At 37.9% G+C, this 13,358-nt stretch overlaps 1 protein-coding gene across 1 annotated transcript in view; it reads right to left on the reverse strand.

Annotated features, from left to right (window-relative positions):
- Positions 1-13,358, reverse strand: part of RGS22 (regulator of G protein signaling 22) — a 61,817-nt gene that overhangs the window by 22,014 nt on the left and 26,445 nt on the right. The window contains exons 11-15 of the mRNA XM_027903106.1: positions 12,422-12,498; positions 11,777-11,882; positions 10,011-10,136; positions 8,359-8,460; positions 2,687-2,881 (exon numbers count right to left, since the gene is read on the reverse strand). Coding sequence (XP_027758907.1) covers positions 2,687-2,881; positions 8,359-8,460; positions 10,011-10,136; positions 11,777-11,882; positions 12,422-12,498 — 606 coding nt within the window. The remainder of the gene's footprint in view (positions 1-2,686; positions 2,882-8,358; positions 8,461-10,010; positions 10,137-11,776; positions 11,883-12,421; positions 12,499-13,358) is intronic.

The raw sequence follows: 13,358 nt of genomic DNA on the forward strand, positions 1-13,358 counted from the left end.
ATAATAAACATTAAGTCATTCCAATGAGCTCCAAATGAGGGCTTTCCATTAGTTGTTATTACTTGGGAAGGAGATTTGGAATCACCACAGATGACTATTAGCTTACATTTTGCACATCCACTCAAAGTTCACCAGGAGTCAAAAGACAATTAGAATGATAGGAACAATTAGGAATGGAACAAAGAGCAAAACAGAAAACATGATTCTGCCACTGGATAATCCTTAGTGCATCCAGACCTTGAGTACTGCTTATATCTCATCAAAAGAATGTAAAATAACACAGAGATGGGGCGATAAGTGTAGCAAAGGTATGGAAATTCTGTAAGAGAAGAAGTTTAACAGTCTTGAGTTTCAAGGAGGTATAATGGCCAGTCTCTTCGCGAACGAAGAACCGGGGAAGGTCTTTCCACCTTCCAGCCTGCGCATTGGATTTTTTTAGGTGAGACACAGTGTGCGCGGAACTGAGCTCACCCTTTAATCCTGAGGTTCATCTGCCGGGGCCAAGCACGCTTGGACGGTGGCAGTGAGGTCCTCAGGACGTAGATGGATTGCCTTACGGGCTAACGAGCTCCATCTGCCCGGGGAGGGGCCCCGACCGGGAATCGAACCCGGATCTCTGCAGTGACAGTGCAGTGAATTTTCCCCTGGACCACCGGGGGCTCAAGGAGGTATAACTGAAGTGGGGTACAACACAAACTTGTAAAAGCATAACAACATTGAGAATATGAGAAGATAATTGTTCACTTGTTCCTCATGACATATAAAACTAGGGCACCAGGGGAAATTACCAGGGAGGGGTTTGCAAAAAATCAAGATAAGGACTTTTTTCTCCTATTGCGACTAAACCATGGAACCCACTTCTACAATGAGGCTGAAAATATATCACTCAAGACACATTTACATAAACCCCTGTGGAAAAAAATACCTCATTAAAGCTCATTAGACACCAAAATGTGGATAAGATCTTTGATCCATGAACTTCCTTGGTTGCAAAGTGATGAAGCTAGCATACTGCTGTGTGGGGTTTTTTTCTTTTCTTACGCTCCACTCTTAAATGTTTAATACTGGCCACCACCTAATAGGCTTAGAAGACCATTCTCAACTTTGATTGTAGGTATCTGTTCACCTAGTTGTTCATACATGCATGCATGATACAGCATCAAAATTAGGATTTCAAAATGTTTTGCAGAAGGCAATGAAAGCATATTCTCATTACAAGTTGACAGAAGTATCAATAATAAATGATGATATTTCCTGTAAATTGGAGATGCTACATTTAAGGTCACAATGGAGAAAAACTAACAAGAACTAACGTCCTGCCCTCCAATTCCTGATTCCTCATTATAAGTTTCTCCTTCCACATACAACAGAGATGTTAAAGACTTGAAATCAGAACCACAGAATCACAGAATATCCTGAGCTGGAAGTATCATCGAAGCCCAACTCACGGTCCTGCACAGGACCTCCCCAACGATCACACCATGTTCTTTAGAGTGCTGTCCAAACACCTCTTGCACTCTGGAAGGCTTGGGGCCATGACCACTTCTCTGATGAGCCTGTTCCAGTGCCCAATGACCTTCTGGGTGAAGAACCTTCTCCTAATATCCAACCTAAATCTCCCCTGACACTCCCTTCCATGCCGTTCCCTCAGATCCTGTTGCTGGTCACCAGGAAGATGAGATGAGATGAGAACCTGCCCCTCCACCTCCTCTTGTGAGGAATCTGTGGACCACAATGAGGTCTCCCCTCAGTCCGTTCTCCAGGCTGACCAAGTCACCTCAGCTGCTCCTCATAAGGTTTCCCCTCTAGGCCTCACACCATTTTCTTAGCCCTCCTTTGGATACTTTCCAATAGCTTTGTGTCTTTCCTATATTGTGGCACCCAAAAGAAGTTTGACCTAGAGCTGGTAACTTGCAGGTAAGTTTACAAAGAACAGAAGGCCACAGCATTGACCAATGTCACCACCATTTTTTGTTCTGACCTGTCAAAGGCAGTCAGTATTGCAGCCACCTCTTCTGAACTGCATAAGCTTGGCCAATTCAAGCCTTCAGAGCTTTCTGGAATTAGAACTGAGTACACCTCTGAGCCACCTACTTCAGGAGGCCTGCAAAGCACAGTTAGCCCTTACACAGCAGAGCAGCGATCCAAAAAATGTTTGGGGCAAATACAGCTGGATCACCGTATCACATTTCTTCTTATACTAAGCAGTAGCTGCACTTATATTCTAAACACCAAGAAATACTTGATGCCATTCTTGATACGATTAATATGGACCTAGTATCACTGCACTGACTAGAAATACAGCTTATTGTCTGCTTGTGATTAAAAATATAGAGTGTCTGTGGGCAATCATTATAAGAAAATTACTTCTGATCAATGTTAGGATTGTAGAAACATGATGTTTGCTGAGTGCAAAGACAAATTTTTCCATAGCAAGATGCATTTCTCTTTAATTCACAGGCCAAGGAGTCTATGAAGTCGACTCCTTCCCTTCAGATGAGCTGTCTGCTCTCCACAAGAAGTTCAGCCTACTCCACATATCAACACAGAAAGGAGTGGGTAAGCAAAACATCTTGTAATACTTCTCCCTTCCTGACTATAAATATAACAGGATGGCATATAAAGGATCTCATGATTTTCTTCCCTGACATAAGACTTTTTCATGGTGTCAATCCTGATCTGTTACCTTTCCATAAGTATATTTGTCTGCTTCCACCATCTTCATCCACGGTTCTAGGAGAATAGTGAGAATATATTCTTCCGCTGGGTCAAAAAGGTCCTCAAAAGCTGGGTCCATTTTCTGATAAATCATGTTTCTCTTATTCTGATGAAGTCCAATGTCCATACTGGCAGATGGGGCAATGTAAGTTGCATAAAGGAACTACAGTAAAAGAGAAGAAAACTGTTTCTTATCCATCATCCATTTCAATGGTCACAGACTGCTGAAAAAGAAATCAATGCATATTTGCCCCACACTGCCCTGAACATATATCCAATTACAACTACCTTATTTTTTACCAGTATTACTACTTTGTCCAAAATTCAGTTATTGCTATAACGGATCCCCCTGCCATTTTTACTTCTACTTGTTAAAATGGCTAGATCTAAAAATAATGTTTAACGCAATCTTCTCTTGGAGCTATTTGGCTGATTCTTAGATTCATATAGCTACAATCTTTACAGCAACTGCACTGCTCATGAAGTCACACTGTTGTTTTGTAGAATATGTACTGGGCCAACTACTGAAGGTATCTGACTTTTCTGAATAGATGGTAATTTGTAAATTTAAGATTAAAATTAATGAAAAATTACATGATAATCTGTGTGGAGATTCTCTTATATAGTTTTTTGACATTGGTAAGACGCCATCACAGTACAGCATCCATGCAAGAGATTCCACTGCACAACTGAGGTCAAGTCCTTACCAAAGAAAGGTTTACAATATGCTTTTTATCTAAAGTATACAGAGTTTGTCATTCAACATGTACAAAGAGAAGAAAACTGAATCTGGAGAATGTTTCCTTTTCACTAGCAGCTCACTCTTGAAGCATAGAGTAATTTTTTTACTTATTTCATTTCTATTTTTTCAAACTTACTTAATCCCCTAAGTAAAACTCTTGTTTTCTAAATTCTTAAATTTTCTAATTCATAACTTGCTCTGAAAATGAACATTGAAAACTCAGAGAAAAACACTTTCTTCCAGGGATATCTTGGAAGAGGATATTCCAGAATATCTTTATAAAACATCATGATTCTGACTGCAGCTAGAAATTCAACTGAAATAAAGGTGTTGCCATAATATATTTCATATAAGTATTTTTTCTTCTTTATATTCTCAGAGTCCAACTAATTTTCAAATATACAGTCAGGGATCAGGTTAGTATCATAAATCAGAATTTCTCTCCAGGATGGCAGTGACAAGTCCATCTTTACTATTTATTACCAGAGGCTTGACAATGAAGAATTCAGGAATACGATAATTCTCATTTTCCTCTTTTTGCTAAAAGCCAGCTTTCACTAGCAGACATACAAAGCAGTAGAAAAGAAGAAAATAATACATTTACTCTGTGTTCAAGCAGCAATAAAGCACTGGTGGGCTTAGATTTCAAACACAGGGCGAGAATGTTTGAGTACATTAAATAACTATCTTTCTGTTTGTTTTAAATTAAATTCTGATGTATTAGACTCCTTCGCTCAAATAGCAACAGCACTAGAGTACATCCCCATTATTTTGGACCTTTACAATTTGAAATAAACCCTTTAGATTCTCCTGGTATTAGGTCACTGAGGAATACAGGGCTTCGATGGCTTACATCCATCCCTCAGTTAGCACTTGTTACACTTACCATATTTATTGTCTATGCAGGATTCCACACCCTTTCTACATAGATCTAATGACTGAAAACAAAGATGTTTTGTGGCTATTGTGGCTCACATTATCAGTGCAATAAAGATACACAGGTATAAGGGTAAGGTCAGAGAAAGAGGACATCCACAGGAAGAGTCCTAGCTGAAGAACAAGACCACATTTATCCTAAATTATGCCCTTCTCAGTAAGTCCCCAAATACATTTACAGAGACAGCATTAATTACATTCATAGCGATTTAAAAAGTTGAAAGCTTTTTCTGAGAGCCCTAACACTAATAAAGTTTAAGTTAAATCCTGTTGTAGTCTGATCAAAACCAGTTAATGTATAAAGTAGACAAATTAGAAGGGACAAGTCCAATGATATAAAGATGTGGTATCTTTAAAAATAGACTTTTTTAAGAGGGGTTAACCATTTTATTTGTCATTAGGACTACATTGCCCCACCTGTTATGACTCATAAAATCACATAAGGGATTTGTAAATTGGTAAAAAGGTTCAAGAATACGTTCTCAATATTTTAACACACATCTAGCTTGGTTCTTTAAATGGGTGATCATTTTTGCATAGTTTTAAGAATGAAGTTAAAACAAACATGCTACAAGTTCCTTGGGCAGAATTCCTTCACCCTATGATTTTATAGGTTAATGAGTATATTTGTTAGTCTTCTTCAGAGCTGACAAAAAATAACAGCCTGCAATCAGAAACTGCCCAGACTAAGAAAGCTTTGGCCGAAAACTATTGACATAAACACTGTCATAATATATTGCCATTCTAGGGACTGCCTTTGCACACTGCTCTACCTGCAGAACTGCCCCCAGTCCTGTATAATTTCACATTCAAAACCGCAGGATAACAGAGAGAGATATTTTTTTTCCAGAAACAATAGGGGGGGCAACACGTATGAAGCAGAAATTTCGAGGTGGTTAAACTAGCTTTAGGAATGCACTTTTCCAAACTCAAAGAAGCGGGCCCTCAGTGGTGGAAAATTGTCTGTGTTCACGCCTTCAACACTAGGCAATGCAGTTTGCAAGATACATTTTATCCTTTAAAAAGTAATATTCATAGCCTTTTTTGATTCCCATATAATGGAATTCTTGTGGTTTTCTGAATCTCAGCAGAATATTGGAACTGTTGTATTGGCCAATCTCCTAAGGGATCAACAGGAGAAATCACATGAAATGAACTTATAGGTTAACACATTCATACAAAAATCTGAAGCGTTTGATGTCAAGTACATATTATACTTCGTCAACTAATTGTTTGTTCCTATTGAAAAACAACCTGCCAGCCATAAATTTTCTTATAAATTTATTAGAATAATTCATGGATTGAACCCAAAACTGTATCTGGAAATTTAGTTAGTTTGTATATTGAAATTACTTAAAATGGCACAAACCCGACTACATGAAATGCTTAGAAAATTCATATTAAGACTTTGGCCTCATTTATGACTTTTCAAATCAGGGATTGTACAGGCTTTGGTGTGAAATGAGAAAGGCAAGAAAGATTTAAGTCCAAGTGCTTTGTATTGCTGCCCAAAGGCACGGATAGTGCTCTGATCTAAACGAGGGGCTTGTGCAGCTGCTTGACAGAATCATATGATGGAAGAATGCAATGCACTGACTGGTCTTAAACAAAGAGGCTAAACTGCCTTAACCTCCATCATCACTTGCCAGTAATATAAATCTTGTGTCTGACCCTAAAAGTTCACAGTAATGGTAAGTCCCTTTATCTAAACTGATCCTAGTGTTAAAATATTGTACTTCCCACAACTGTATTAAATTTTCTAACTCTAAATAACTTTTTTTAAAGTCAAAACCTACATTATGTGTTTCTTTATTGGTTTTATTTTTATTTTTTTTTTAGACTCCTGTTCATGTTTATAATGAATAACCATATATATTCCTGGATGATTACCATGATTGCTTAACTTGATTAACTTGATTAACTATCAGATTTCATTCTCACTGTAGTTTCTTTCCCTGGATGAATGCATATGCACCTTGGAATGCATTTTATTAGTCTATCATATAAGATAACACCCAACAAATGAAACAAGGAGTAGTAGATACACAGCAATCCAGGTTTGTTCTGGTTTCTAAGAGGAAGCAGGCAGAACCCATACAGGATACTCTGCACGTCTCTTTCTGTAATAAATAGTAAAATATATAAGATAATGTGTCATGCAAATCTGATCCACATTCTCTTAGGAGTATTTGGAATGACTGTCTTATTGAGCCAAAGGTGAGCACAGAATTTGGGAAGGCATCTCTTCCCCAAGCAGACCCTGCAGATTGGTTGCAGCTTGACTCTTTACCGTGTTCCAATGAAAACAAGTATAATTTTTCTGCAGCCTTAAAAGGTAAACTTAAGAATGATACCAAATGTTGCAGCACATGTGTTGATTTGTTATGTTACATTTCAGCTGTTAGTTATGCTAATGGAACAGTTTCACATATTTCGTTTTGATGTATTTACTTTAATGGCTATGTGTACGTACTCTCTGCAATTGCCTGGTAACACTGATTGTACGATGTTCTGCTGTCACCACCAGGCCAGCACTGGAAATAAGAGAAGTAAAAAAGTCTCGGACCTTAACGTTCAACCATGCAACCACTGCAGAAACAATGTAAGCTGTTGTGAGATGAAACCAAATTAAAAACCATCAGGCACCGTAACCTAAGATTTGGCCTGCAACAAAATACATAGGAAAATGGTGACAGTCTAGCATGTCTGCTGTGAGCAGGGTCCCTCACCACACACAGGCCTGGGAAGATAGAGGAGACAGTCAGGCTTAAGGGTACATTCAGTTGCCTACAGCCTCATGCCATAAATAGAGCTGGAGGGGAAAACAACTAAGTAAGGCAGCAGCTCAGTTTACCCACACAGGCGAGAAGGAATAATCCATGCCTCAGCCTCTGCTTGGAGTTTCTGTTACAAATAACACTGATTCAGGTGAGAATTCTGGACAAATACGCAAAATTCCATCATTTGCCCCAGTAAAACCTCCAAGAAGGAAAAGAAGACAAATTCAAAGATGTCCAGATGCTTAGCAACATAAGCCATACCAAGAGATTATTCTCACCTGCTCTCTACAGATATTTGTTCCAATAATATGTGAAGTAGCTTTGCTCTGTTACATAGTATATGTTTTGAATATTGAAATATTCAGATACGATATACTCCTACCCAAGGTTTAAAGAGGAAAATCATACCAAAGTTTCATGAAGTGATTTGAAAAGTTCCTTGGAGTTCTTCTAATGACATCACACTGCTGCAGTTTCCTTCCCTGACAGAATAGGTCTACTCTTCTGTCAGTGACAGCCATTAGCACCACTGTGGTGAAGCAGTTTAATTTTGTTTTATACCCTGATTTAAAGTGCATGCTCAATTAAGAATACTCATTTATAGGAAATATTAGTTTCACTTGACATTAAATAAGGGTCTAAATATCTATTTGGGGGATGACAATCATTAAAAGGTAATAATGATACCCCAACAATCATAAAAATTAAAACCAGATTGACAAAGATCCATTTTCATTACTGAGGTCATTATCTGAGGTCTGGACTGTGAGATCCACAATTCTAACCCACACAGGAGATGGAAGGAAAGGTACAGCCCAATTAGATGGTTTAGAAAAAATACTATCTCTGATGTTAACATTAAGCAGACAGTTTCCAAAAATGACGCAAAGTAGCAAAGGGGAGTTTAGGTAAACTGAGTATAATAGATAAAACTGGGAACAGGCAGCAGAGCCTAGAAGTCAAACTATGCATGTTTAACGTTTGAATCAAGAAATTCTATGGAAACAATCCAAAGAGCTTCTTTTATTGTCCACAACACAGATTTACTTTGGTGTGGGTTGTCAAGATTTGGAAACTTTTCTACTTTCTATCTTATTTTCATACTTTGCACTGCACAAATGGATTTGTGAAGGGAATGAGCAAATGCATTTGTGAAAGGAAAACACATTATTTACAACTTACTTGAGCTTGCTTGCATATTTGAAAAGGTTGAAGAGTTTCTTGGTAAAAAAGCTGATGATAAGCCTGTAGGTCGAACCAAAAGTACACACAGTTCTTCCACAACTAAAGATGAAAAATATTGTAAGTCGCTGCTACCCAAATATCACAGCTTTATACAAGGTTGACTTTCCAATGCAAGTATTATTTAGTGCCTTGGGGTCATCATAAATCAAGCTCAATTTAAGATGAATTTAACCTTCTGTTGCATACTGGCAGAAGTATGAGAAGTAAAAGAATATTTAATGGCATCATCACTGTGATACTCTATGTTTTATTGTATTCTTTATGCATAATTGGCCATTAAAATCTTTAACATTGTAGTTAACATTTGAAGAGTAACCACACTTCAGTGGCATAAAGCCAGTGCTAAAGAAGAAATGCTGATAATGGACATGTATAGTTTGTGCCATGGTAAAATAGCATTTTGCAGCAATAAGCAAAACAATTAAATACTATGTACTTGACATATGTTACTGAGACTATCATTACATTTTTATTATATGCATTTCTGAGACACAGAGTCTTGGCCTCATTTCATAAATTTGAACAGCAAAAGATCTTTCAGAAGTCTAGATCTTTCCCCAAGTCCTCTGTTTTAATCATGTGCTTATGGGGTTCAGGCTTTAAAAATATCCTGAAACCCCATGGCTAGCCAATAAAGCATGTGTTCCAAAAAGACAAGGGTAGGGAAGTTTGCTCCACAAACTGCAGCCTTCCAGATCTGGCATATGATTGAAATAGGCTCCACAGGTGAAAACTTTAGGCAAATAACTTTCAAAGGAGTCTGGCACCTGCAAAGGCTAGGGGTGGATGCAATGAAAAACTAAGTTTCTTTTATTTAGATTTCTATCTATACACACTTCACATTTTTAGCTGAAGGTATTCAGCTTTGGAAACATTGGCTCTTGTCCTGTAGTAGCCAAAGGCATTTCTAGCTACTGCTGCTGGATTCTGGGTTGTGCCAGCAGTGAAACAGATGTCCATCTTGATTGCATTCAAATCTCCCCTAAAGACTCAATTTTTCTGCAAAGCCACTAAACATTGACTCAGATTCATAACTCGTTCCAACCAACCCTCAATTTACACCCAGCAATGAATGATGGATCTGCTGACTGGAGAGAAGAAATAGTGTTATGTTTCTCAGAAAACCAAAGAGCTTCATGGAAGCAGAAGAACGTTTTTAAAACACTGGAGATTTTGGACATCACTAACCCAACAAGTAAGAAGGAAGCAGATTATAGTGAGTAATAGCATAGCAGATTTTCCATCTTTTTAAAAAATGTTTTTGTGGGTTAAGACCTCATTTTTTTCTGCCAAGTTAAAGGCTAGTTTTTAAAAATGATTAGTCTTTTTTTTTTATCCCTGATGGTACAATCAGAATTCCAATAAGTTTGAGACAGTTAGAATCTGACAGCTTGGTTAAGACCTGTCATTAGTTTGCATATACATATGAACAGTTTATTGTTGTTGAGGGATTGAAGTCTCACAAGTAATAATTCATCCAGTCATCAATCTTTCTTTCTCCATTTTTTTTTTCAGTCTGGCTGCCCTCTATAACTTGGCATTCAGTCAATTGTGGACTAAATTATCACAGAGTAGGAAAATGTTCATACCTTATTCCCGGACTCCTCACAGAATTGTGTGAAGTAGTAGCCTGCTCTGTTCTCCAAATAAAGAGACTGCAGCATGCTTTCCATTCTTGATCCCCCTAAGACAACACTGCCAGCAGCACTTTTCCCCTGGACAAATAAAACATAATTATACAGCGAGGAATAACAGGCTTTCATTATTTTCAAATGTCAGTATATTGCAATGGAGAGCCATGCAGTGTGTTCAATTAGGATCTTTATCCCAAGAAACTAGTCTCCATTTTCTACTACATATGCAATCTTAGCTGACAAGAGTTGTCTTAGCTCAGGTTACTGTGTTTTGAATTAAGAGAAGTTAACAGGTGGCTATTTGGTCAAGATTCAAAACATTTAACTATCATGGAACAAAAGACGTCTTCTGGGCTTACATTACTGACATCATCAACAAAATCATGAGCAATTCAGGGAGCAAGAAATCCATGCTCTTTACTGTGGCAATCTCCTAAAGCATTTGAGGAAGGATACATCCATTTTGTCAATGCTCATAGAGAAGCCAGAGGAGGCTTCTGTAAGTAGTAAATTAGCTTCTGATGATCACAAGAGAAAAACTTTGGCTGACTTGCTGTCTCTGATAGCAGAAGTGGAAACAGATGAGTGTGGTGGCTGGCAACCAGCTTCTTTCCAAACAATAACAGGGATGGAGAAGGGCAGGGAAAAGCCAGACTTGTAAAGCAGAGTAGGTAGATATCCTTTCCCAGTATGAAGTTAAACTACTAATCCCTGCATTCCCCTCTGCATTATATTTGTGGTGGCAAATTGTGGGGTCCTTACTGTAAGTTCCAATCTAGCCCTGTGAGCATAAATGGATGGTATTTTCCTCTCTCTGTGATGATGCCTAAAAACTGATAGTTCATGGCATGAACTTTTCCTGTATATACATTTTTAACTGCAATTGTCCCCTCATTGCAAAGTTTAGCCTTTTTTTTTCCTGTAAAAGTTAACAAAGAAGTAAAATGAATGCAATGAAGAAATAAACAAAGTATTGTTTTGATGTGCAAAGTGAACAATTGTGCTCCGTGCATATGTAAATGGGCTCAGATTTCATAATATGTTTTTTCTTTTAATTGTGAGGCCATGGGTATCAATAGCACCATGAAACATCAAGTTGTTTTGAGACTGTTCCACAAACAAGAAAGGTTTTGGATGTATTTTTAATTGCCAGATGTTGACATCTCACATGTTCTATCTGTCAGCGTTTTAACAGTTACTAAGGAAAGGCTGTTCTGCGCAGCCTGTTTCTCCTGAGGTTTGTTTGATTGAGGATTTGCTTAGCAGGCAATAATTCAACAAAGAAAAAATGAAGTATACAAGTAATAAAGAGGGACTGTACAAATGAAACCTTCTCCTCTTATTAATGTTACTATTTTAATGACTTTGTAAGGCAGATTCAGTTTTCACTGTAAGTCAGGTATCCTTCCCTAGGCAACAATTCCACTGAAGCATTTATCCAGAGTTTTCTAAAATATCCTACTGAACACATGGTCACTATGGAGAAGATCAACACTTTTTAGTGAAAATACACCTCTGTATGTGCCATGATTTCCTATTAAAGAGGTGACAGACATCACAGAGAAAATGCTGCTGTTCTAATTATACCTCTGCATAAACCACTGACATTCACATAATCAGACCAATTCCTCCCCATTATTGACTACTTCATGTTTAATACTGCAGAATAAAGTGCTTTAAGCCATGATTCAAGACAACTAATATTTTCAAGCAGTACTCACACGGAGCAACTCAGCATAGGTGTACTTTCTATAACCCTGGTACCTTGAATCTTTGGTGCCATCCAGAGCTAAGCAGTGAATCATGTCTGTGCTCACTGACTTTGACCTGGATCACAAACAAAAATTTTTCAATACATATTGAAGAAAAATCTAGGACTGCTTATAAAATAAACACATAAGAAGGGGCACAAAAGAGGTGGAATGACACAGTGAATAGTAGAGGAAAAAGTATATGAAGTTAAAATTTACAATAAATGGGAAAAATATAGAGGAATACTTTTTCATGTGGCTTTGTGGAAATCACTGGCACAGCATGAGTTTGAGAGCTGGACTAGTGCTTGAAACAGGTTAAAAGAATATGAATCTGTGTAGACAATATCAACTATTACATAAGAGAAAATACTTGTATTTTGGGGAAATAAACCATTTTTTGGGTTTATTTTTGTTTGTGGCACAAACAAATGAGAAAATAATCAGCCAGGGAGGAATTCTCCATGCATACAATCTGTACCATAACTGTGCTTCACTAAGCAGATTTTTACATTAAAGAAAAGTATTCATGAAAACAGTAGGATCTAAAATACTTTCATAAATATCTGAGGTATAATGGTTGTGCAGAAAGATATACAAGGGACTTGTACTTACCACATTCTACTGCTAGGAACGTCATCCTGTTGGGTACTCTGACTTGATGTCAGGGTAGGTGGTAATCTTGATGATCTCTTCAAAGAGAAATTTGGATTAGCTAGTTTTAATAAAGTCGTTGGTGAATTTGTTCTACTTTTCTAAAAGACTTTACAGAAAAATAAGGCAATTTTGATTATTTTTCCAGCTTTGTGTTTTCCTAATGTCTTCTCATTAACCGCTCAAAAACAGTCTGCCTGACCTACTGCTAGTCCTGGGTTGTTAGCACCACCTTCTGAAGCCAGAACTGGTCACTGTAAGACACTGGTGCTTCTTGCTCCCATTCCTGCTGTGAGCAACAGGAATCTGGCTCCTGAACCCAGTTTCTTCTGAACAGGAAATCTGTCACACTGTTTTCCTCCATTATCTCCATGAATTAGATTTCAAAGGAAGTAACTCTAGCCTAAAACTATCCAACTCAAAGTAAGAGAGGTGTGTGTGTTAACACACACTGTGGAATAGCCCATCCAATTCTCAATGCTGGAACTACAGTTTCAATCCACATTTTCCAAGTACCTTGTGTCCCAAGGCTTAACAGTGTGTTGCTGAAAACCTTCATTGCAGTTACCTCTCACATTCAGGCTTTCAAGGAAGAAAAAAGACAAAACTAGACTGGCCACCTGCAAGCTACTGTGAAAGGCTCTGTGCTGTATGGCTAATGGCCCTCTGTAGAAAGCAAAAAACATGTGTAGCTGATTGAAGGGTTGTCGTGATAGAAAATGAGCAGAATTCTTCCCTCTTCACAAACATGAGGGATAGATTCAGGGTAACTGCAGTGAAGTATGAATGACTCTGGATTAAGATAAGGCTGGTTCAAGGGCAGAATCTGCACTGCTAGATACCTAATTTTGCAATTCTGAGAATTTTCAGCTAAAATATCTCTCCGAAGGGCTTATGA

Source organism: Empidonax traillii, unplaced genomic scaffold (assembly GCF_003031625.1).
Source record: "Empidonax traillii isolate 1590-97213 ecotype Southwest subspecies unplaced genomic scaffold, ASM303162v1 scaffold933:size234345, whole genome shotgun sequence".
Taxonomy (NCBI): domain Eukaryota; kingdom Metazoa; phylum Chordata; class Aves; order Passeriformes; family Tyrannidae; genus Empidonax; species Empidonax traillii.